We start from the raw sequence: 25,585 nt of genomic DNA, 5'->3' as shown, positions 1-25,585 counted from the left end.
TAATGAGATGGATTTAACTGTTAACTCAAGCCCCGGTTTAGCAACGAGCAACTGACACTCAGGTTAGTAATTTGCTAAGGTTGCTCGGTGAATAAGGGTAAGACCTAGGATTTGAGTCCAGGTCCGTCTACCTGCAAATTCATGCTCTTGTAACCATTCTAGGTCTAACATTCAGGGCTTGTTAGATTACGTCATTGTTGTTGTTGTTTAATACCTGTGTCTAACTCTTGCGACCCCATGGACTGTAGCCTTCCAGACTCCTCTGTCCATGGGATTTCCCAGGCAAGAATACTGGAGTGGGTTGCCATTTCCTTCTCCAGGGGATCTTCCCAACCCAGGGATCGAACCCACATCTCCTACATTGGCAGGCAGGTTCTTTAGCACTGAGCCATCAGGGAAGCCCAGATTATGTCACAGACCCATAGATTTCTACAGGTTATGTGGTCTACTTTCTATTGATAAATTTTTCAGATGGGGAAGCAAGCTCAGAGACATCTTAACTTTTCAACACTCACAGAGCTGGATATACTCGTGGAAATTTTCTACTGCCCTTTTCCCAACCACTCCATTCCCACACAGAGGAGAGAAAGGAGTCTGTTCAGAGATTCCCTTTTGAAGTGGACATGATGTTTATAGGGCTGTACTTGGGGGACCCATGGACGTCAGTGAAGGTGGAAGACATGGTCCCTTCTCTCCAGATGCTTCAGGTCTACTTGAAGGAAACCGTCCAGCAGCAGCAAAAGGAGAGAGGGTGAGAAGGAAGGGCCCGAGTGCCCCAAAGTGGGGGCTCCCCGCCCAGCTCTGGGGCTCTATGAATGAGCCATCCAGAGGTTGCCTGTTCTGTCATCTCCCCATCCTCTAAGCGCATCTCCATTGTTCCCCATTATACTCTATTTTATTTTATTTTTTTCCTAGTCTGCCTAGAACAAAAAACTCCACTGGATCAGAGGTAAAGTCCCATTCTTCCTTATTTCCCAGGATCCCAGCACCGTGCTGGCTGCCTAAAGCTGGATGCATGAAGCCAGCGCTGGGGGCGAGGCAGGCGGTACCCTCAAGGAAGCCCCACCCACCCCAGCCCAGTGGTGCGTTAGGAACTCCAGTTCACGCCTTTATGCCTCACTGCGAAGGCAGGCACCCTCCCTTACTGTCATGTTGGAGGGCCAGGAGGAAAGGGGGCCATCTCAGGGTGGGAGGGGACACCTGCCCGCCTCCGAGGGAGACAAGGGGGAACGGCAGGGGTGGTAGGAGGGCCGGCAGGTGAGCTATGGCTCAGTGGGTTAAGAGTCAAAATGTCCCTCGAGGTGGAAACTAAAACCAAGGCAAGCTTGTGAGTGACCTGCCACGGATAGGTGTTCCCCCGCCCCTTTATTCACACTGCCCCGCGGACGTTTCGCAGAACCAGGGGAGAATGTGATGCTTACACTCCTCCCAGCAGGGCGGCTACCTCGCCGCATCCTCAGCCTCTGCCTCGCCAGGTGCTGGGCCCTGGGACTTCTCCGACCTACTTTCTCCAGCTGCGCTGTTGAGACCAGGAGGTTGCTGCTAGGCTTTAAAAATAGTCTCTTGCGTGCTTTCGGAGGCCAGGTTTCCTTGTTGCCAAAAATGTGCGGAATGGTGGTTCCGTGGCAACAGCAAACCTTTGTTCCCAAATTGAAAGTTCACGTCCCTCCTCCTGAGCCGGGCCTCGGTGGTTTGCCTGATGTCACTGACCCTGCTTTAATTAAGTCCTCCTTTTTTTGTTGGACTTGGTGCCAGGAAGCCTAAATGAATGTTGTCTCTTTGAGTGGGTTTTGTTTTTTTTTTTTCTTCTCTCTCAGTTCTATTTTAGGAAACTTCTAAGGGTCCCTCCTCTGCAGGGGGAGATAAGGGCTAAGAGTCTTTTTCTCAAGAAAGAGCATTCTCCTAAGTGAGCGTTATCTTTGTTTTTCTTTCTCAGTGTAACTGAATTCTAAAATTCAAGAGAATTTTCTGGCTCCTGTTGAAAAGTGGAGATAGTGTTGTCATTTACAGGCCTTTGTCAGTGGGAGGAAACCTCTCCTGCTCTTGCCCTGACAAAATTCCTACAGACTGAGTTTTAAGACAGGTTCAGAGAAGAAATCAGGATCACCCCTGCTTGTGGCACTGCACAAAAATTGGATACTGGTGTACTAGCTTCCCTGTAACAAAGTGCCACAAACGGAGTGGCTGAAAACAGCAGAAATTCATTGCCCCACAGTTCTGGAGGCTGCAAGTCTGACAAGGGTCGACAGAGTTGAGGTCTATCTGAGATCTCTAGAGGGGAGTCCTTCCTACCAGCTCCTGTAGTTTGCCAGTGGTCCTTGACATCCCTTGGCTTGTAGACACCCCACTCCAATCTCTGCGTCCATCACCACATGGCCTTCTTCTCCCCGTATGTCTCCATCTTCGCCTCTTTTCATAAAGACTCCAGTCATTTTGGATGGAGTGTGTGCATGCCCAGTCGTGTCTGACTCTTTGTGACCCCATGGATTGTAGCCCATCAGGCTCCTCTACCCATGGAATTTTCCAGGCAAGAATATTCGGGTGGGTTGCCATTTCCTACTCCAGAGGTTCTTCCCTACCCAGGGATTGAACTCATGACTCCTATGTCTCCTGTATTGGCAGGCGGATTCTTTGCTGCTGAGCCACCTGGGAAACCCCATTTTGAATGAAAGACCTTCTTAACAACGTCATCTTTTTTTTTTTTTTTACCTGGGGAAAATCATAATTCCAAAAGATACATGTACCCCAGTGTTCATTGCAGCACTATTTACAATAGCTCCGACATGGAAACAACCTAATGACCTCATCTTAATGACATCTGCAAAGACCCGATTTCCACAGAAAGCACCAGGAGTTAAGGTTTTAGTATATCTTTTTAGAGGGAGGCACACACTTCAATTTTGAATTGTTTTATTTTCTTGGCTTGGAATTTTCTGTCACCCAGAAAATATTTGCATATGTTATTGCTTCCTAGTCTAAATAACCAGTATCAGCCACCATTTGCGAGTGGTTACTGCATGCCAAGCACTACCCCTGTGCCTGATCTGTTATTTCATTGAATCCTCACCGAAACACGTTGAGATAGGTGTTATTGTACGCCCAGTTTCTAACTGAAAACACAGAGGCTCAGCTCTGTCTCATTTCAGCGCCCACATTCTGGACCGCTCAGCATACCCAACACGTATTCGCCTTCTGGAGCCCCTGTTGTGTGCTTGGTGCTATGCTGAGCCCCCAGGTTACGGCCGTGAACAAGAGCGATGTCGTCCTGCCCTCGTAGAACATGCCGTCTCGAGGAGGAGCTGTGCACTGAAGACGTACTGTTCTAAATAACAGCCGCTAACCTGCAAGGAGAAGGCAATGGCACCCCACTCCAGTACTCTTGCCTGGAAAATCCCATGGATGGAGGAGCCTGGTAGGCTGCAGTCCATGGGGTCGCTAAGAGTCGGACATGACTGAGCGACTTCACTTTCACTTTTCACTTTCATGCATTGGAGGAGGAAATGGCAGCCCACTCCAGTGTTCTTGCCTGGAGAATCCCAGGGACAGGGCAGCCTAATGGGCTGCCATCTGTGGGGTCACACAGAGTCGGACACGACTGAAGCAACTTAGCAGCAACCTGCAATGCTATAGCGCCAGGTAGGAATCCTTCTCCTCTGCTGTCATTGCCTGAGCTCTGTTGTAGAAACAGTGATCGCTGAGATGAAGAGTAATGAGAAGATCCTCCAAGAAGGAAGGCTCTCACCTCTGCTTTACCCAGAGCACCAGTATCTCGATTTACGTAACGGGCATCTCTGAAGGATGTTGTGGCACAGAGTGGGCCATGGCTAGATGATGCTGTGGAAAGCTTACTCCGTGCTTCTGCATCGTGACCCGTGCGTCACCTGGGGCCTGTGCTCAGCGTCGTCCCCACTCCAGGGCCGGGTCCTGAGGTGGCCTCCTCTGGAACAGTACCGACAGCCCCGGCAAAGGAGCAGACGGTGAATTACATGCTAGCTTTCAACACAAGCACCCCTAAGTGTCAGGTCAGACCTGGAGCAAGCATGTCTTTTAGGCCAAATGAGTCAAGTGTGTGAGAGAATAAAGGAGGTATTTCGTTTTTGTTAGGCATGAATCCTTTCCCTTTCCTGGCCACATATTTAGCCCAGAACTCTGGGCGAGAGAGGGCTGACCCCCCATCTCCAACCACTCCTTCTCAGGCCCTGATGTCCAAGCATCGGCTGAGAAGGAACCTGGGTTCTGTTTCTAGAAACCAAAGTAGGAAGGTCCAAATTTGTGAAAGCTGTAAATCAGGGGACAGTGATTTACATTCCTGGACAATTCTCTGCAGTTTCCCTTTAAACAGTAACCTCCGAAATACACATACAGTATTGTTTTAGGTGTATTTTCTTTCCCTGGTGGCTCAGCAGTAAAGAATCTGCCTTCAATGCAGGAAACCCAGGATCCCTGGGTGGGGAAGATCCCCTGCAGAAGAGCATGGCAATCCACTCCAATATTCTTGCCTGGAGAATCCCATGGACAGAGGAGCCTGGCATGCTATAGTCCACAGGGCCTCGAAGAGGTGGACAACTCGCAACTTCAGGAATGTTCTGTAAAGCAGGGCATATATTTATTTAAGCCTTGATTCCATAAGTTGGCAGCTTGCCGGATTCTTTATATATATATTTATTTTTTTCTTTCCTAAAATTTCAAAATTGTTTCCCTGAAGCAAACAGGAAAAACTTGGGGAAAGTAATCAGTAGCCAAAGTTATTTTTGTTTTTTTTTCTTGTTTCAGTTAAGGGCTGTTAACATGACAGATCCCCGTGAGCGCCTCTCAGACAGAGGCCCATCCTCACAGCACCAGGAGTGGCCAAGGGTGTCTGTTCTGATTGCTCAAAGGAGTCTTTAGCCTTGATGAGTACTCAGGTTACCGTAGCTCCCTGCAGGGTGCTCAGCGCCCAGGAGTTCCCCAGGGCAGCCTGCATTCACTCAAAAGCCGGAAGTGCCTGCGCGTCTCAGCGGAGCCAGGCCCAGTGCTCCCTGGAACTCCCCGCCTTCCTGCCTCCTTTTGTGCTCCAGAATAGGCCAAGAGCATCACACCAGCCGTCAGGGCATCGTCTCACATGGCCGCATTCAGGGTAGGGGGCAGGGTTGTGGGGGAGGGTGGCTTCTTCTCACCAAGAGAAGATTGAAACAGGCCGAGAGCAAATTGGCACCCAAAATACTAGCCCATTCAGCCAGAAAGGGCCGCCAGGAAACCAGGGAGGCCAGCACGCTTAAACCACCCCCCTTCCCTGCTCAGAATCCCCATAGAACTCCCAGGATTCTCGCAGCTGTCTGACCTGTCCCAAGGTCAGACACCTATGAGGATTCACACGCCTGCAGGCCTTTATAGTGTACAGAGTGTGTGAACTCGCCTTGCTTGGTCCTCCTGGTCACTCCGTAATGGAGAAGCCACAGTTCCCATTTTACTGAAGGGAAAACTGAGACACGGAGAGTTGAAGTCAGTTCAGTTCAGTCGCTCAGTCGTGTCTGACTCTTTGCGACCCCATAAATCACAGCACACCCGGCCTCCCTGTCCATCACCAACTCCCGGAGTCCACCCAAACCCATGTCCATTGAGTCAGTGATGCCATCCAGCCATCTCATCTTCCGTCATCCCCTTCTCCTCCTGCCCTCAATCTTTCCCAGCATCAGGGTCTTTTCAAATGAGTCACCTCTTTGCATGAGGTGGGCAAAGTATTGGAGTTTCAGCTTCAACATCAGTCCTTCCAATGAATACCCAGGAGTGATCTCCTTTAGGATGGACTGGTTGGATCTCCTTGCAGTCCAAGGGACTCTCAAGAGTCTTCTCCAACACCACAGTTCAAAAGCATCAATTATTCAGCACTCAGCTTTCTTTATAGTCCAACTCTTACATCCATACATGACCACTGGAAAAACCATAGCCTTGACTAGATGGACCTTTGTTGACAAAGTAATGTCTCTACTTTTTAATATGCAGTCTAGGTTGGTCATAACTTTCCTTCCAAGGAGTAAGCGTCTTTTAATTTCATGGCTGCAGTCACCATCTGCAGTGATTTTGGAGCCCAGAAAAATAAAGTCAGCCACTGTTTCTCCATCTATTTGCCATGAAGTTGAAGTGACTGATCCCAAATCACACACATGAAGGAGCCGCGTTTCCGAACTTCCAAGAGTCCTGTGTTTAAACCTCACTTCTGCCTTTACATTGCTTCCATCTGAATCTCATCTATAGAAATGGGGAGGAAGCCCATCTGAGAGTGTTGTGTGAGAAATAAGACAATGTACATAAAGGGCTAAACAGGGTTCCAGAGATGTCAAAGAGCCTGTTCAGTGGATGAGCGAATGGATGGTTGAATGGCAGAGTGGATGAATATTGCTCTTCCGTGATGTGTATTCCATTTCCAGCTGCCCTTGATCTCATCCTTATTGAACACTAGTTCTTTCAGGGAATGGAAACTTTTAGTCCCAAAAGTGCATCACCAAAGAACTCTGTCTTGCTCTTGTTCGGTGACCCTCATACTGCAAGATTTTCTACCAAACTTTGATTGCCTTCCTGTTTCACCAAAGGCACACTGAACTGTCAACCCTAGCCCCTGACAAGCACGCACACTGACTTGGTATAAGTCTCACTGAAATATGAATTAATAATTAGCTCTGAGTGTTTAGTGAGCACTTACTATGAGCAGTTCCTCGCTAGGCATTTCGCCAGCATCTGGATGCTGACTCCCCAGCCTGCACTCCTAACCACTAACTACACCAACCCAGCAACTCTTAGAACTGCCATTTGTTGGGCACTTACTACACGCCAGCAGGCGCCATAGTAAACTCTTTAAATATGCATTGTCATAGTTGATCCTTATAACAGGCATGAAGCAGCTACTGTCAAGTTCTCCATTTTACAGATAAGGAAGTGCAGCTTGGGGAAGGGTAACCTGTCCACAGCCACTCGGCCAGTGAGGAGCGAAGGCAGCACCTGAACCCAGATGCTGTGGCCGCAGAGCGCATACATTTAACACCTCCTCTCTGCTACCTCCCCCTGCCATTTCTCTGAACTTCTCTGGAGTCGCTTGCACCCTCATCACTCTTAGTGATCTGTTTTATTGGAAGTAATCCCTGAAAATCCCCATGCCCATGCCCAGGACTGTATGCGCTGGAGATCTCTGGTGAGACTGAGCAGGTGTGGGTCAGTGCACCTCCCAGGCACTGAAGTATTCTTCCTGAAGCCACTAAACAGGAATGCAGAGAAGTGAGCGTCTGCATTTCTCACTTGGTCAGAACCTCATGACAGCAGAGATAAGAACCAACCCCATCACCATGTATTGCTAGGAAAAACTAATGCCCACCCCGCTTCTTTGAGTGGAAGTAGTTAAACCTGAAAATAGGTTGCTGAGGGCATCTAAGAGGTCTTCTTCCCTGGAAATATCTTCTTTTTGAGCTGGTCTAGATGCAATTTGGGTAGGAAGTGGAGGGATGGGCAAGGGATTTCCCCCTAGGATCCCGCTGGAACCCACAGTCCATTTGTTTAACCTCATAATCCCTCACTCTGCACATTTTACTTCCTCACCAACATGCATCAAGAGAAATCTTTCATCGGTGGTTCCAATGAGCGCCTATGATGCTCCATTTTGGTCCATGTCCCTAGCTCTTCATTGGGAACTAGGTCTCTGGAAAGAATAGGCAGTCTGGGGCAACAGAAAGAGCACTGGACTCAGCATCTTGGTTCAAGTAGGTTCTGCTGCTTGTGAGCTGTGTGACCTCAGGCAAATCACTTCACCTCTCTGAACTTCCATGTCCTCATTTATATAGTGAGGTCTTTGGACTGGATGTCTCAAAATCCTCTTCCAGGGCAATCCTTTGGGGAAGACTGGTAGCTGTGAGTTATGTAATAAATGGAAATGCACTTTGAGAAGTCATTAAAAGCCGTTAATATATTTCAGTTTTATTTTTGCACCGTGATCTGAGCATAAAATTATATATGCAAAAAAGAAAAAAAAAGTCATCTTTTGAAACTTTTTAGCTCAAATCTCAGTTTAAAAACATTCATTTGAAATGTCCCTCCACCCTCTTCTTATCTGCCACAAAGAGAGCCTATTTTTATGTAGCCGATTATTTCCATAATCATACTTTTCCTGTGTTTAGAATTAATCACATGAGAGCTTTGCTAAGATCTAAAATGGTGCCTGAATCTTATCCCTTAACATGTGAGCTTTTTGCTAAATATCATTACTAAGCCTCTATCTGGTAAAAAGTAATGCTGAGAAGAGAAGTTGTTTGGCTCTAAGGGACATTTCCAAAACAGGTCAGGGTTAAGAACTTCTTGAGGCCAGGAATGCGTCATAGGGATTAATTAATGTGAGTAAATGACTTCCCCAAGGTCACCCGGTGAGTCATCAGTGAGCCTTGGGCTGAGACCTGGTTTTTCCAGCTGAAAAGAATGGGCCCCTTTGTTAGCATTGTTGTTCCACGTGACTAGCTCCAGACGACCTGGCGGGGGAGGGGTGCGGAAATTGCTTATGAATATCAGAGCTGCAGCTGTGGAAAAATAGAAGCTAAGGAAGAGTCACAGTCCCCAACAAGGCCTCCTCAGGCCAAACCTCAGAGCAGCAGATGGTTTGGAAGTAGAGAGGGTGGTTCTTTGAAAGGTCCCAGGCATACAGGCTCAACTTGGCCCGCTTACCACTGCTGACACCAAGGCAGGTGCGTGCGTGCGTGCTGTCACTTCAGTCGTGCCCTACTCTTGTGACCGCATGGACTGTAGCCCACCAAGCTCCTCTGGATCTATGGGCTTATCCAGGCAAGAATACTGCAGTGGGTTGCCATGCCCTCCTCCTGGGGATCTTCCCCACCCAGGGATGGAACCAGTGTCTTCTGCATTGCAGGCAGATTCTTTACCACTGAGCCACTGGGAAGCCCCCAAGGCAGGTACCAGTATTTAAACTTCAGGATGCTCACCATGTGTGACTGTTTATCTCATCTAGGAAAGTCTTTGAAGTTCATTACTATCAACACAGTATAATTTTTTTTTCCAAACTCAAACTGCATAGAGATGATCTTTAGCAACAAGTTCCAAGAAATCAATCTGATTCTTGTTTTTGTCTTGATGGGTACAACTAAGTGCTCTGTGGTCATTTTAGAGTAGCCCAGAAAATTCCTGGAACTTGCTCTCAAACCTAATGAGTAAGTTAATTCGGAGACCCACATTGTCCCCAGTCGACATGGTGGAAAGAGCCTGGCAACTCCCAAGTCTTAGGCTCTGGAATTTTTCTCCCCACTGGCCTGTCCACTCCCTTTATAGATGCATTTCCCTGCTCTGAGCCACAAGCACAGCCCAGTGCCACCCAGCCCAGAACACTGATCCCTTGAGCATGATACAACATAGCCCACATGAAAGCTTCTTTCACTCCAACTTATACCAAACTTATACCAATCCCTACACCTTTCACCTTCATCACTCAACCTTCAACCATCCTTGTAGTTCACTTCTTCAAAAATAATGTGTGAGTAGTATTATGGACTAGGTTTAGGTATACAGTGGTCGACAACAGAGTAAATGCTTGCCTTGCCCCAGTGAAGTTTACAGTCTAATGAGAGTAGCATTTAACTAAATAACCACATAAATAACTGTAATAGGTTTGTGTGTGTAAGGATGGGATACTTGAGAATTTTAACAAGGAGCCCCAAATTTGACTTGGAAGTCATCTGAAAAATAAGTAGGAATTAACTAAGCATATTGATAGAATGCAGAGAGGCCAGGGGTGCCAGGCAAAGGGAACAGTGTATGAACTGGCCAAAGACTAAGAAAATCTTGACACATGGAGGAATGGAAAGAAGGCCAGTGTGGTCAATGACTGGAGAAAGCAATAAGGATAAAGTGAAGAAGTTGTCAAGGGCCAGACTATACAGGGCCTCGTAGGTGGACCAGGCTGAGGACTTGAGTCTTTGTCCCAAGAACCATGGAAAGACATGAAGGATATTTATCACAGGGGATAACAAAGTAAGGTTTTGGAGTTTTCTGTGGTCCAATGGTTAGGACTTGGTGCCTTCACTGCTGTGGCCCAGGTTCAATCCCTAGTCAGGGAACTAAGAGCCTGCAAGTTGAGAGGCATAGCCAAAAACACAGTAAGGCTTTGATTTCAAGAACATCGCTCTTTCTTTTATGTAGATACTAGATTAGGTGGAGACAAGAGAGGATGTCACAGAGTTATTGTGGTGCTTTAGGGAACAGCTGTACTGGGAGTCTGGACCAGGTCAGTGGCGTCATGGGTGAAAGAAGTGTATGAACCAGGAGGTAATTCCAGAGCAGAAGTGAACGACTTGGCAGGGGTTATATAAAAGGGAAAAAGGACAGTGTCGAAGATGCTTCTGGGGGTCTGGGATTGTTAAACTACATGCCTGAGGGAAATAGTTAACTGAGAAAGGAAGCGGGAGAGGAGAGTCAGGTTTGTCTTGGGTTTTTGTTTTGTCTTGTCTTTGAGTCATAGCGATGCACGTCTAGATCATAATTTGATTTTGGACAGGTGAAGTTTAAAGTGCCTTCGAGACATACGAAGGGAGATGGTAGGCAGGCAGTTGAATATAAATGTCTAGAACAATGGCTCTAAAATCAGAGGCACATTTTCTCCCCAGGGAATGTTTACCAACGTCTGGAGAGATTTTTGGCTCTCACAGCAGTGTGTGGGGTGCTGCTGGCATCTAGTGGGGAGAGACAGGGATGCTGCCCAACGTTCCACAGCGCACATGACATCCTCACCCTTCACAGCAAAGAATTATCCCACCCAAAATGTCAGTAGTACCAAAGATGAAAAACTCTGGTCTGCAGATCTTTGAGAGTCACTGGCCAAAAGCCTTGGACACTGTTGAGATCATATAGAGAAAGAGGAAGAGTGAGAAGGAGAATGCCACTGATGCTCCTGCTAAGTCGCTTCAGTCGTGTCTGACTCTGTGCGGCCCCATAGACGGCAGCCTACGAGTCTCCCCGTCCCTGGGATTCTCTAGGCAAGAACACCGGAGTGGTTTGCCATTTCCTTCTCCAGTGCATGAAAGTGAAAAGTGAAAGTGAAGACGCTCAGTCATGTCTGACTCTTAGCGACCCCATGGACTACAGCCTACCAGGCCCTCTGCCCATGGGATTTTCCAGGCAAGAGAGAAGGAGAATGGGGCAGTGCAAATTTGGGAGGAACTCTAACACCTAGTGGTGGGATGATCCAGCAGGAATATCCTAAGAAGGAGCAGCCTGAGAGGTAGAAGAAAAAAGACGAGAGCGGAGTCACCAAAGCCAGAGGCTTAAAGTGTCAGAGGCTGCTGAGAAGACAAAGGAGACGAAGGCTAGAAAGCTGCTTGTATTTCTGGAGTGGACATCATCCGGGGCCTTGGCAAGAGCAGTGTTGGCAGCACATTATTAAGTAACGACATGTTTCAGTGGAAGATGGAAAAATGGAAGCGGCTAGTGTAGACAGCGCTTCCAAGAAGTCTAGCTATGGGAGAGAAGAGAAGGAAGAAACAGTCTTGGCAGGGACCGTGGAAGTCAAGAATAGTTTGGAGTTCAGTGGTGTTTTTCTTGTTTTACTTTGTTTAATTTTTTTATTACGGATGGTGTCTAACATAGATAAAGTAAACAGGCTATTATAATAGACCTCTCTGTACCCTGAATTCTGTGAACTCTGGATTGTTTTGTTTCTCAGAAGAGTAATTTTTATTTTTGTTGTTGTTGTTCAGTTGCTGAGTCGTGTCCAACTCTTTGTGACCCCAGGAACTGCAGCATGCCAGGCTTTCCTTTCCTTCACTATCTCCTGGAGTTTGCTCAAATTCATGTCCGTGGATTCGGGTGATACCATCCAACCATCTCATCCTCTGCCGCCCTCTTCTCATGCCCTCAGTCTTTCCCAACAACAGGGTCTTTCCCAGTGAGTCTACTCTTCACATCAGGTGGCCAAAGTATTGGAGCTTCAGCTTCAGCATCAGTCCTTCCAATGAATATTCAGGGTTTATTTCTGTTAGGATTGACTGGTTGGATCTCCTTGTAGTCCAAGGGACTCTCAAGAGTCTTTTCCAACACAATTCAAAAGCATCAATTCTTTGGCACTCTGCCTTCTTTATGGTCCAACTCTCACATCCATACATGACTACTGGAAAAACCATAGCTTTGACTATACAAACCTTTGTTGGCAAAGTGATGTCTCTGCTTTTTAATGTGATGTCTAGGTTTGTCATAACTTTTCTTCCAAGGAGCAAGCATCTTGTAATTTAATGGCTGCAGTCACTGTGCACAGTGATTTTGGAGTCCAAGTAGGCTGGACTCAAGTTCCAAACTCTGTCCCTACTGATGGGCAACAGTGGAAATCTCTGCTGGGTTCTTTCAGTGTCCAGCTGCAGTTTTGTTTTTTTTTTGCCAGACCCTTGGGTATGTATAGGTGAATCATCAGCCAGTTATTTGGGCAGGTTTTACACACAAAATTGGATGTTCATCCTCTCTGCATCGCCTTCCCTTCCAGAACTTTCCCCTTCACTTTCTGAGTGCTCTTCCAGCTCCAACTCACTTCTCTGACACCTCAAACTAGTAGGACTGAGGCTTTCTGCTGCCTCAAGCTACTTGCATATTAGACTGCCCTCAAGCAAAAGCCACACATGGGCAAATCTCAAAGGGTATAATTCCTGCTCTCAGAGGCAGATTCCTCTCCAGTTTCTGTCTGTTTCAGGCTCTGTAATTTTCACTGCAGTGGGAGGATTGGCTGCAGATACGGAAGTGTATAGGTTTGCTGGTGGAAAACTGACAAGAGATGCTTCCTGTGACATCACAGACATGGTCACTAGGGCAGTGAGGGGAAAGGTGAGGCAGTTGGAGGCCTGAGAGCAAAGAAGTTGCAACAGTCTTTGCAAAGAGTGGAAAGAGTGAATTTTGATCAGAGAAACACTGTAGGCAAGGAGACCGGTCAACGCTGAGAGTCTGTGTGGGTTGATGCCGAGAGTGGATGGTGGTGCGATCAGCCTGCCCTGGAGCAGGGCTGTCTCCATCTGCCCTCGGGGCCTGGCTGGGAAGGCACAGGGAGCAGAAAGTGGGTTTTCTTAAGGGTGAGGGTTTCACAAGACCGGTGGGACCGAAGAACAGGGCCATGGTGCTTACAGTGTTAACGAGGGCATGACTGCAGTAATGGGTCACAAAATCCAAGCACCTCGTGAAGCCATGGCAGCCGTTTGGGGGAAGCACTCTGATTTAGGCAGGGCAAGTAGAACAGGGAACCACACCCCCAACACGCACTTCCCCAACCCTCTGACACTGGCAAAAACAGACTGCGTGTTCGGGCCTGGGTACTTCACAAGTCAAAGGAGCCTCTCTCTCTTGGGTGCATTGGTCAAAAAAAAGGGGGAAAAGAAGGAACTGGTCCAGACCACTTGCCATCCTTTGCACCACCCACAACCTCCCCACCAGGCACACATGTCCTCTCACCGCTGATCCCAGGACAGGAGATTCATATCCACAGACTTAGGTCCAAACATTAGAAGTTCAAAGTCAAGCTAACAAACTGTTAAGTAAAATATGTTTCATCCTCCTGCTTTACAGATATATCTTCATATGGTCTGGAAGGCCAAGTTTGAATTTAGAATTCTCAGACTCAAGTGGTACAGAGGAAATAGACTCGTGGCTGGTAGCCCGCCCCTTTCTGTCCCCAGCTCCATCCTCCATGGCAAGGGACCACGTGGACGGGTATCTAGACAACACCGCCCACACGTCCAATTCCAGTCATGGCCCCAGGCTTGCGGACCCACCCACTGCAGTGTGGTCTGTCCTTGGAAGGGGGGACCCAGAGAAGAGGCCCACACAGCCCCTGAAAGCAGCCTGGGACCACTCAGGGAGATGATTCTGGGGTCCTGGGTGCCTGGCCTAGGGGGAGAAGGGTACAGGCTGCGGCGAGCACAGACTCCAGGGGGATACATCCCTTGGCCCCATGGAGCCCTTCCCCTGTGGGGAGCAGTTGAAGGAAGCCCAGGGCAGGGCTGTAAACTGTTTGGACTTTGAACAGGGACCCCCTCAGCCCCGATCTGTGGCCAAAATTAAGCGATACAACGATACACAGTGCTTGTGGCCCCTGCTGCGTTCCTGGTCTGACTGGTCTGTCTGTGGGCATGTGCTTTGTTTTTCCCAGTGGGCTGTTTATCACCGTTCATGACAAGGGCCACCTTGCAACAATGCTCAACTCCTGGCCGGAAGACGATATTAAGGTATGATCCTGCTTTCTTTGCTATTGCTCTCTTGTTGGATGAATCCTTTCAGCCTGCGCTAGTCATTCTGAGCTATAAAAGGGGCCATTGCAACACTGAAGACAGGACACCAAATCCATTCCCCCAGTCCCAGACCATAGTCCAGTTATAGCCAAGCATGAACGCACCATGGAGTGAAGGCTTGCGTTAACCAGATACCCTTGTGAAATTGTCCGTCATCATCATCATCATTATTAATAGTAATACTAGTGCATGTATTGAGTACTTGCTGAATATTCACTGCTGGTTTCCATGGTGGATTCAGGGGAAAATCCAGCATGGACCCTCTTCTCAAGTAGCTAACTTTTCATGAGAAAAGTAAGAGAGAGAGACATAAAAGACTAACAGGTGGAACTTGATCAGAGATTAATCAGGCACACAGAAGAGCTGGGGGTGTTCAAATAGAGAGTTTCCTTTTAGTCGGGGTAATCTGGGAAGACTTCATGGAAGAGGTGACATTGGAGCAAAGCATTGAGTTGAGGGGTAGAGTTTGGATAGTCAGGCATTGGAGAGACTAGGATGGAGGGCAGGGACATTCTGCACCAAGAGAAAAGATTTATGATGAGCAACATCTTCACACCTGGGTGTGCACAGCAGTATGTGTTGGGCGGGGGTACAAAGTGTTGGGGAGAAGGGATAGATGTGCAGAGTGACAAAAGGAATCTGGCACTGTTTCCAGTTTTACTCAAAACATTTAAGGAGAAAAGTAGTTTTTATATAGCAAACGATATAATATAGAAGGCAAAATCGGTGCAGCTTTGAAGAAACTCGTTAGCCTCTGGCTGTGTAGCCAGATTTCTTCTCGTGGGGATTTTTGTGGAGGATTTCAGGGACTCTGGATTCTAAGATCATCGTCACTTCTGCAAACAAATCTTATTGAATGACGCCATGCATGCGTGTGTGCTAAGTCAATTCAGTCATGTCCGACTCTGCGACCCTGTGGACTGTAAATCGCCTACTATTGGAGGTATCCAAGGAGGGACCCCATGATCACTTGATGGGGATATTGTAAAAGAGATGTGAACCTCAGCTCAGGGCAGAAAGGCACTGGGCTAAAGGAATATCTCCTCTGTGTCTCTTCGCATCTATGATTCTATAATCCTGTATTTGAAATCTGTAAAGATTGTATCTAGAAATGAATATACTTAAAACGAAACGAAGTAACAGTTAGGTCAGATCCCATCACCTTATTAGGCCTCCATGGACAGGGGAACCTGCATGTGTGTGTGTGTGTGTTAGTTTCTCAGTCATGTCTGACTCTTTTGACCCCATGGACTGTAGCCCACCAGGCTCCCCTGTCCATGGATTCTCCAGGCAAGAATACTGGAGTGGGTTGCCATGCCCTGCCCCAGGAGATCTTGTAGACCCAGGATGGACCCACATCTCTTAGGTCTCCTGCCTTGGCAGGCGGGTTCTTTACCACCACCGCCACCTGGGAAGCCCCTGCAAACAAATGGTTGAAGCACAATTACAGAACATCCCCTGGCTGCTTGGTGAGGGCGTTTCTGGCACATGAGCAGGGGAGGGACTGGAGCAGAGCACGCCCAGTTTCTCTCCCTCCCAAGGCGATGCTGAGAAGCTGACAGTTGTTTTCTCCCTCCCTCCCAGCCAGTTCCCTGGGCCACCTCCCTCCACCAGGCACCAAGTGCAGCTTCTCTCTAACCCCCTCTCCTGTGTTCCACCCACTTCTGGCCCTCTTGGGTGCGTGGTGGGGTTCAGAACCACAGTAAGTAGGACAGGACCTTGGCTCTTGGGAGCCAGGTTGGCGCCACAGCCAGGGCCCTTGGATTCCAGTCCTGACCTCAGTGAAGAGCTCAGTTAGAACATTTCCATCTGGGTGTGATGTGCCCTGGGGCTTCCCAGGTGGCTCAGTGGTAAAGAATCCACATGCCAGTGCTGGAGACAGAAGAGACTCGGGTTCGATCCCTGGGATGGGAAAATCCCCTGGAGGAGGGCATGGCAACCCACTCTAGTATTCTTGCCTGGAGAATCCCGTGGACAGAGGAGCCTGGAGGGCTACAGTCCATGGGGTTGTGAAGAGTCAGACCAGACTGAGTATGCAATCACACATGTGATGTGCCTGGTGCTTCTCTTTCCTGCTTGTCTTCTTAGACTCTGGTTACAGGCAGGTCTTGACCCTGCAGGCTTTGGCCCCAGTCTCAGAAGAAGCAAGTTTCCAAGGTGTGTCAGGATGAAATGTATAATGAAATCTTGAGCTCATTAAGGGAAGCCAGCTCACTTGATGGAAAGTTAACTGCAGCCTGCCCTGTGTAATCTTTCCTCCTTCCTGGACAGTTCAGCCATGGAGAGACTTGTCCACAGTAGGTGCTCAGTAGATGCTTGCTGAACTGAATGAACTTAGTAGAGGGACCTGATGAACATCTTCCAGATACCAGGCCTGTGCCAGGGCAGAGTCATGGGGTCTGCACTGACATCTGTGGTGCCTCTGTGTGAGCTCTGTATATATGTGTGTGAGCTGTGTGTGTGTGTGTGTGCACGCACGCACACGCATGCATACTCAGTTGCTCAGTCCTGCCCCCTCTTTGCGACCCCATGGACTGTAGCCCACCAGGCTCCTCTCTCCATTGGATTCTCCAGGCAAGAATACTGGAGTGGGTTACCATGCCCTCCTCCAGGGGATATTCCCAACCCAGGGATCGAACCCAGGTCTCCCACACTACAGGCAGAGTCCTTACTGTCTGAGACACCAGGGAAGCCCAAGAATACTACAGTGGGTAGCCTATCCCTTCTCCAGGAGATCTTCCTGACTGAAGAATCAAATCCACTTCTCTTGTGTCTCCTGCATTGGCCAGCAGATTCTTTACCCCTAGCGCCACCTGCTATGGGGAGTTTAAAAGAATGATGAAAAGACGTCCCCTCTTAACCAGTAAGGAAAAAAAGTGCTCCTTCCTTCCTCCAGACTAGCACAGGGCCTTGACAGCTCATGGGTTGGATTTCAGGTTCCCATCTCTCCTCCTGTCAGGGCATAACTTACAAAGCTGCACCCCAAGCTCTGCTTCGAGGAGTGCAGAATAGGGAGAACACATACCCTGATCCCAAAGTGCTTCACTCCACTTGGGAAATCGAGATATGAATTCAAACTTGAACCTTAGCTGCTCAGTATCTGTTGACTTCAACCGACATATTTTAAGAACCTTCCAAGTACGAAGTGCTACTTACCAGAGAGTTGAAGACAGCACCTGTTGTGATTTTAGAGGAGAACCAGGGGCTTTGGGGTCATTCTGGAAGAGGTGGAATGAGGCAGGGCTCAGACAAGGAGAAGCACCCAGTTCCTCTAGGGAAAGCGTGAGTTACATGAGCCAGCGCATCTAATTCAGCTGTGTTCAACAGCCATTTGGTGGTGGTTTAGTCACTCTCTTGTGTCCAATTCTTCGCAACTCTGTGGACTGTAGCCCGCCAGGCTCCTCTGTCCATGGGATTTTCCAGGCAAGAATACTGGAGTGGTTTGCCATTTTCCTTCTCCAGGGGTTCTTCCCGACCCAGGAATCAAACCCGGGTCTCCTGCATTGCCAGCAGATTCTTTACCAACTGAGCTATGACGGAAGCCCAACAGCCATTTAGTAAACATCTATTCTGTAAGACTTCCGTGAGGGCTTGGGGATAAAGATGGTGTGCAGGCATCTCAAGGAGCTTGAAGTCCAGTTAGACTGACCCAGAAACAATTCGACTGAGCGACTAAATAAATAAAATGTCCAACAGGGCTTCCCTGGTGGCTCAGACGGTAAGGAATCTGCCTGCAATGTAGGAGACCCAAGTTTGATCCCTGGGTTAAGAAGATGCCGTGGAGAAGGGCATGGCAACCCACTCCAGTATTCTGGCCTGAAGAATCAGGACAGAGGAGCCTGGCGGGCTATATAGTCCATGGGGTCACACACAGTTGGACACGACTGAGCGGCTAACACTTTGAGATGTTCTGTCTGTGCCACCGAAGAGAGGAGTGTGGGAATGAGGAGCAACAGAGTTGCCTGACCACTCACCCTACGGTACCCCAGAGCGAATGGGTGAATCCCTGGGGCCCCCACCTCCCCTCCATGCAGAACTGCTGTTCCACTTTGCAGAAACCCTGAGGTTGGTCTTGGAAGCTATGTAGAAGAGTCGGCTCTGGCTTTGCAACCAGGCAGACCTGGGTTCTCGGTTCTGGTCTTGGATTTTCCATTTAGCGGCTGTGTGTGCCTATAGCCTCTCTGACCTCACAGCAGGAAATCGTGAGGGCCAACTCTGATGAAGTCAGCGCTGTACTGATGGGCACTGGGGCGGGCATTGCCATCGCTAGAGAGGGCCATAAGCCCACAGAGCGGGGCTGTGGGGAGACTGCAGGGGCCTGAGGGCGGCCGAGGAGGGCGTCCCCCACCTGGGGACAGCAGACCACAAAAGCGTGGCCAGGAGATTTGGCTCTCAGACACTATTGCTTTTCAGTGATTTTTGAGATTTTTTTTTAATTTTTAGGCAACATTTTAAATTTAAGAGACTTCATTTGAAAAAAAACAAAACCACAATTTTAAAACCCTGGATTTCTGACTTCTCTAGAAAAGCCAGGAGCTCTGAATACTGGGCCCATGGTTTGTCGTGTGTACAAGTCAATTGGGCTTCCCTGGTGGCTCAGACGGTAAAATATCTGCCCACAATGCAGGAGACCCAGGTTTGATCCCTGGGTCAGGAAGATCCCCTGGAGAAGGGAATGGCTACCCACTCCAGTGTTCTTGCCTGGAGAATTCCATGGACAGAGGAGCCTGGTGGGCTACAGTCCATGGGATCGCAAAGAGTCAGACATGACTGAGAAACTAACACACACACACACACATGCACACATGCATATACAAGTCAGTTAGGACCAATCAGGCTGCCCCCAGTCACCACTCTGCCCCACGACAGCGTTTTTCTGGAGGGTGCCTCCCTCTCACTCCAGGACTACCCTTCCAAACGTACAGAATCTTCTAAGCCACAGCCTTTCTTGTTTATTGGTGAAGTGATGCCCACGGTCGCCCACCAGTAAGTGTCACTTCCGGCCAGAGCCCAGCTGCTGAGCAGGACAGGCAGAGCTTTTCAAGGTGCAGGTCTTTCTGGACCCTCACATAGCTCGCCTCTTGGCTGGAGGGGAGGCGTGGTCCAGAGATGCTTCTGTGGGCTTCCCTGGTGGTCCAGTGATTAAGAATCCCCCTTCTGGTGCAAGGGACATGGGTTTGATCCCTGGTCTGAGAAGATTCCACATGCAGAGCAATAAGCCCACGCACCACCGTTATTGCACATGTGCTCTGGAGCCTGGGAGCCACGACTGCTGAACCCACGCGCTGCAACTACTGAAGCCCACCCTAGAGCCTGTGCTCTGCAACAGAAGAAACCTCCACGGCGAGGAGTCGGCTCACCGCAACTAGAGAAAGCCAAAGCACAGCCATGAAGACCCAGCACAGCCAAAAATAAATGAACGAACTTAAAGAAACCCACCATGAGCTACCACAACATGTCCATCAGCATGGCAGGAAGTGTAAAAGGAGGGGTGGCAGGGACACGGAGCAGTTGGAACTCTCGCTCATTGTCGACGGGTATATAAAGTGGGACCATAGCTTTGGAAGAAAAGCCAGGTAATCTTTAAAAAGAGGAGAGAGAGAGATGCTTCTGAAAGAACTCAGAAAATGAAACAGGACTTTCTCTGGTTTCCCAGCCAGAAAGCAGGACTGCACACGCGCAGGAAGAGGAGTAGGCTGTCAGGGAAGCAAGGTCATGGTCTCGGGCCGGGGGGACCGTGGGGTTTGGGGGCTCCTCTCTCACAGGGAGGGAGAGCCGCCTGCCCCACCGCTCCCCAGAGCCCTGTGGTGTAAATCACAGAGGGGACTGAGAGCTGCTTTTCTGACTTTTTCCCACAGGGCCATTGCCCCGAGCCGGGAGGAAGGCTCAGCTCAGAAGAGCCCCCTTTCTCAACAGCTTTCCCAGGCTCCTAAACCCCTCCTTCATCCCAGGCCCAACAGCTAACAGTGCCGAGAGGCGGCTGAGCCCTGGAGCCAAGGGAGCATCCCCTGCCTATGGGCACCAGTCTCTTGGGCCTTTAAACCTGGACCAGACTTAGTTGCCAAGTGCCTGCCTGCCTTGCCCACACCCACCAAGGGGTAAGCCCCAGTCAGTGTCAGAAGTTGGATTTCCCCGGAAACATTTCTCTTGGGTGGAGATCAGCATATTAGGAACGGCTCTTGGGATCAACCTCTAGAAGGAAAGTAGTCAGGACAGAGGAGAGGGAGAGGTTGGGCTGAGTCAGGGGGCCCGAGAGACCCAGTGGGGCACCTGAGGAGGTTCAGGAGTGGGGATGGCTCTTCCGTCATCCCGAGTTGGGCCAAGGGGTCCCTCAGTCCTTGGCTGTGGGCCGCTGCCCTGGGAATGGAGCATGACGTTGGTCAAGGTGGCTCTCCTCAGTCGAGCAGGCACCCAAGCAGGCTGAAAGTACAGCTCAGGTAATGACCTCTTCTCTCCTCTGAGGGGGTCTGGACAGCACAGCACCACATCCACTTGCCAGCATCCCGCTAAGTGCTTTATACGGATGAACTCACTGGCTTCTCCCAGCAACCCTCCAAGAGGCAGGAATTATTGTCATTCCCGTGTTATAGACAAGGCAACTGGGAAGTTAGGTTCAGTGCCGGTAAGGGATGGAACCAAGATTTGAAACCTCAGCCAGGGCATTATTTGTGTTGTGGGGAGAGAAAAAGAGGCAGAGAGGAGGAGGAGATGGGAAGGGTGAGGGAGGAGGAGGAGGAGGGAGAGGGCCTCGCACACAGTGCTGAGGGCGGCCCACGCCCAGAGCTTCAAGCCCAGGGTAACCAGAGCCGGGGCAGGCCAGGAAACGGGGCCCTCGTATCGGTCTTGGGTCAGCCCCGCCAGGGCCATGCAGGCTGAGGGAGGTGGACAGTAAGTCGGAAGCCGGCTGGACAGAGGAAGAAAGGGACACAGCATCCCCCAGTCATCCGGATCTTCTCCTTGTTATTAGAAATACCAAGGGGTCACGAGCTGTAAACACCATCCAGATGTGGGAACTGTGATGCTGTGGCTCAGGGCAGCCATCACCAGGCTCTGAAACCCCAGGCTGCAACTCCAGCTTGCCCTCAGCCTTCTGACTCCTCCCGCTCTTGTGGTCCCAGCCCCAGAGGAGGCAGCATCTTCTCTCTGAACTTGCCTGTCTACTCCAGGTCTGAATTCAGTCCCGTGGAGAAGAGCCTTTGCTGTCTCTGTTGGGCCAATCACATTGTCCATCGTTGCACTGCAGGTCCCAAGCCAAGTGCTAAAGAATCAAAGAGGACAAGATCCTTTACCTGCCCTTAAAGAGTTGCTATGAAAGACACGGACATAGATATAACTGTCATACAAAAAAGAAAGGCTTAGGTGACATGGGAGATTAAAATGCTATAGGAATTCAGAGCTGGGAGTGATATGTTCCAGAAGGAAAGCTTCATATGGAGGAAAGTGTCTTTTGAACTGTTTCTTGAAACATGTAAGGATGGTAGGATTTGGATCAAGGAGGTATAAGGATTGAGGTGTAAAATAGCATGTAGGCTAACAAACACACACCTTATACAAGATTAGCGGTATTTCCATTTGGGTGGAGCATGGAGTGCATAAAAGGGAAATTCAAAGAGTAGATTGGACATAGATCATGGAAGGTCTTAAATGTCAGTCAGAGATGTTTCAGCTTTATTTTATAGGCATCAGGAGCCATTGGAGGTGTGGGGGCGAGGAAGTGGCAAATCTAGGTGTGCTTTGAAAAACAAAATGGGATAAGGAGACTCCAGGAGTAGAAAGACCAATTGCATGCGTCCTCAGTCTCGAAGTCATGTCCACCTCTCTGCGACCCCACGGACTGCAGCCTGCCAGGCTCCTCTGTCCATGGGATTCTCCAGGCAAGAACACTGGAGAGGGCTGCCATTTCCTCCTCCAGGGGATTCTTCCTGACCCAGAGATCAAACCCGCGTCTCTTTTGTCTCCTGCATTGGCAGGTGAGTTCCTTACCACTAGCGCCACCTGGGAAGCCCATATAGCCAGACTTTCTTAAAAGTTGCCAAGGTCTTCCATGGTTTCCTTTTCACGCACTCATTTAACAGATAATTGTTGCATGGCCTTTCTGTGGTGAGGCTGCATTAAAGAGCGATGAAACAATTAAAAATTCTAATATGTAGCCTTTGCCCTAAATAATAATCATCAATATAATCATAAGAGCAGTGATCATTTGCCAATCATTTACTTTATTGTACAAGGCCCCTGGTTAAATGAGACATTTATTATTTAATTTCATCTTTACCCATGGAGTTGCAAAGAGTCGGACGCGACTGAGTGACTAACAACTTTCATCTTTACAGCCTAATGAGTTGGATATTTTAATTATTCTAATGTTATGGAAAATTAAAACTCAGAAAACTTACTGTTTGACCCAAGATTACATATGGTACATTATCAAGAAGGCTAGTCTCAAGTGCTGGCTATTAGATGCCCAAACCCCTGCTGTTAACCTTTAGGCTGTTGGGTGAGATAAAATGTGCATTTTTTAAATGTTAAATAAGAACGCAAATGCTATCACTATCAAAGGCTTTAATTGCACCGTATGCAGGGCTTGGCAAGCAGTCGGTACTTAATTATTGTTTGCAGAAGGCAGGTGGGCAGCCAGGAAGGGTGCGCAGGCCAGGTGCATGGAATATATAGCAGGTGCTAGAAGAAATCCCATTAGGTTGTAATGGCGGGATTTGCACTGCTGGGGAAAGCGCAGGAGGAGACAGAGGCTGAGAGGCGAGAGAGACCAAAGGTGAAGAGAGAGTGTGTCCCTCCTCTGGCGGGAGTGAGGCCAGTTTGACCAAAGAGAGCAATTGTGTGCAGATGAGTAACTGGAGATAAGTTCCAGAAGGCGTGTCGGGTTCCTGTCATTAGAGATAAGCCTTTTGGACTCTATTTCATGGACAGTTAGAAGGCAGTAAAGGGGAAATCCCATGGACAGAGGAGCCTGGCAGGCAACAGTCCATGGGGTCACGAAGAGTCAAACTCAACCTAGCAACTGAACAACAGCGAAAAAAGGCCTTTGACCCTGGTTGCGAAGCTGTTGCAATATATACACTTGCTGTTGTTTAGTCACTAAATCGCGCTGGACTCTTTTGTGACTCCGTGGACCGCAGCCCACCAGGCTTCTCTGTCCATGGGATTTCCCAGGCACGACTACTGGAGTGGGTTGCCATTTCCTTCTCCAGGAGATCTTTCCAACCCATGGACTGAATGCGCATCTCCTGCTTGGCGGGTGGATTCTTTACCACTGAGCCACAGAGAGGGCTTTGTAAAATAGCTAATTGTAAACTAGCCTGTGGGGCACTGCTGTATAGCATGGGGAGCTCAGCTCAGGTCTCTGAGATGATCTACAGGGGCAGGATGAGGGCGGGTGGGAGGGAGGGGATACAGGTACATTATACATACGGCTGGCTCACTCTGTTGTACAGCAGAAGCTAACACAACATTGTAAAGCAATTATACTCCAGTTTAAAAAAAAAGGAAAATTAATAAGCAACGCACCTGTTAGCACAACAGGATTGAGAGTGGATGGCAGATGGAGGTGAGATATCCCCTCAGAGCCGTCAGGCATGCAGTCAAGTGCCCGCAGGCATCTCCATGTTGGGAGGGACCCTGTCAGACCTCTGCTGCCATCCTTTTTTTTGTTTTGGCCATATTGTGTGTTCTGCAGGATCTTAGTTCCCCGGCCAGGGATCGAACCCATGCCCCCTGCCTTGGGAGTGTGGAGTCTCAACCACTGGACCACCAGGGAAGTCCCCCACCACCATCTTGAAAAGCCCCAGGGCTATAAGGAGAGCACCCTGGAGTCATAGCTGGTTTCCTCTGTAGAACTCCCTGTCTCTCTCTGTGCCTCAGCAGAGAGAAAGTGTGAGAGACTGGGAATCAGAATAAGGAGGTTTTAGCTAGGAGAGATGGTAGGGAAATGTGCAAAGTTTGGGCCCCCAGGGACAGTGTGAAGACAGGACTCGGGGAGAGCGGCCAGGAGGGGGTCAAGGGCAGGCCGCAGAGAGGTCGGATGGGAGGTGGGGTGGAACTTGGCCAAGAGCACAGGTGCTTTTCTCAGCTGAATGGTGGGGGGATTGGGACGCGGGGAGTGGAGGGAGCCCAGACCAGGAACCTGAAGCCTAACTAGAACCCCCGCTTGCCACATTCACGAGCAAAGTGCCCTTGGTAAGTCACCCAGCGTTTCTAAGATAACTGCTGTGGAAACTTCCAGTGCAGTGCCTGGTGTGGGGCTGATACTGAGCAAATACGTACAGAACGTGAAGGTCCAGGAGCTTAGTTTGCTCAGCTGTGCATCGGGGATAACCATCACTGACCTGCCTCCCTGCCGGGTGTGGGGAGAATCGGGTGAGACGTGAGACAGGGTTGGGGGAGGGGCCCTCGCCCTAGGGGAAGAGACCAATCTCAAGGAGACAGCATGATAGTCCCGCGTCGGCTGCCCTCTCGAGGGCCCCCTTTCCAGAGGTGAAGGGGTATTTTAAAAATCTATGCACCAGTGTCTATTAAAAGGCCCTGTGTGCTCTCACTCCTGGAGAAAGAGAGAGGAGATTCTGCAGAGCTTGTTGGTGCTGGATCTTAAACCCTTCCTGGCAGGACGGAGTCTTCATCTCTTTATCCACGGGGCCCAGCGCTGTGCCACATGGAGTAAAGTGACCCCTATGGTGCCCAGGACATCCACATCTCAGAGCTGGTCCTACGTCCTGACCCAGACCTGGTTCCAGGGGAGGGCTGGGTGGCCCCATAAACTCCACTCATTTGAAGATGTAGGGAACCAGTGCTGGGGAGCAGCTTGGGATGACCTATAAACAAGTTCACTGTCACCCTGAGGGGTTCCCCGTGGCCTGACATTCAGGGTCCCCCTCAGTCTGACTCCAGCCTGATTTTCCATTGCTTCCTTTCCTGGGACCCAAACCCCCCTCTCCCCCCACACACACCCTATACCCCCACCACTTCCACCCTGAACCATAATTTCCTTTGCATCAAATGGGTAATCTCCACCTTTCCAAGGTCTGGCATGTGTTTCCCCCTCATCCAAGAAGGGTTGCCCTGCAGGAAGTGCCTCTCCCTTCTCTCTGTCTCTGCTGCTCTTGAGCTGTGACACGGCTCTCATACTTTACCCCAGAGTCAGTATAAATATACACATTCCATCTCTCTTCTGCCCATTCCTTTCAAGGGCTGGGTCCACACATTCTTGATCTTAGAGATAAGCAAACTGAAGCTCCTTCCCCCAGGTTTTAGCATGGTGTCTTTTGCAAAGTGCCCTGACTCAGGGATGGCTC

At 49.4% G+C, this 25,585-nt stretch overlaps 1 protein-coding gene across 3 annotated transcripts in view; it reads left to right on the top strand.

Moving 5' to 3' along the window:
- Positions 1–25,585, top strand: part of ME3 (malic enzyme 3) — a 222,282-nt gene that overhangs the window by 131,446 nt on the left and 65,251 nt on the right. For all 3 annotated transcript variants that reach the window (XM_027531817.1, XM_027531818.1, XM_027531816.1), the window contains exon 5: positions 14,144–14,219. In XM_027531817.1, coding sequence (XP_027387618.1) covers positions 14,144–14,219 — 76 coding nt within the window. The remainder of the gene's footprint in view (positions 1–14,143; positions 14,220–25,585) is intronic.

The sequence above is a fragment of the Bos indicus x Bos taurus genome, chromosome 29 (genome assembly GCF_003369695.1).
Source record: "Bos indicus x Bos taurus breed Angus x Brahman F1 hybrid chromosome 29, Bos_hybrid_MaternalHap_v2.0, whole genome shotgun sequence".
Taxonomy (NCBI): domain Eukaryota; kingdom Metazoa; phylum Chordata; class Mammalia; order Artiodactyla; family Bovidae; genus Bos; species Bos indicus x Bos taurus.
Note: the sequence above shows the minus strand (reverse complement) of the source record. Positions and strands in the feature narration are given on the sequence as shown.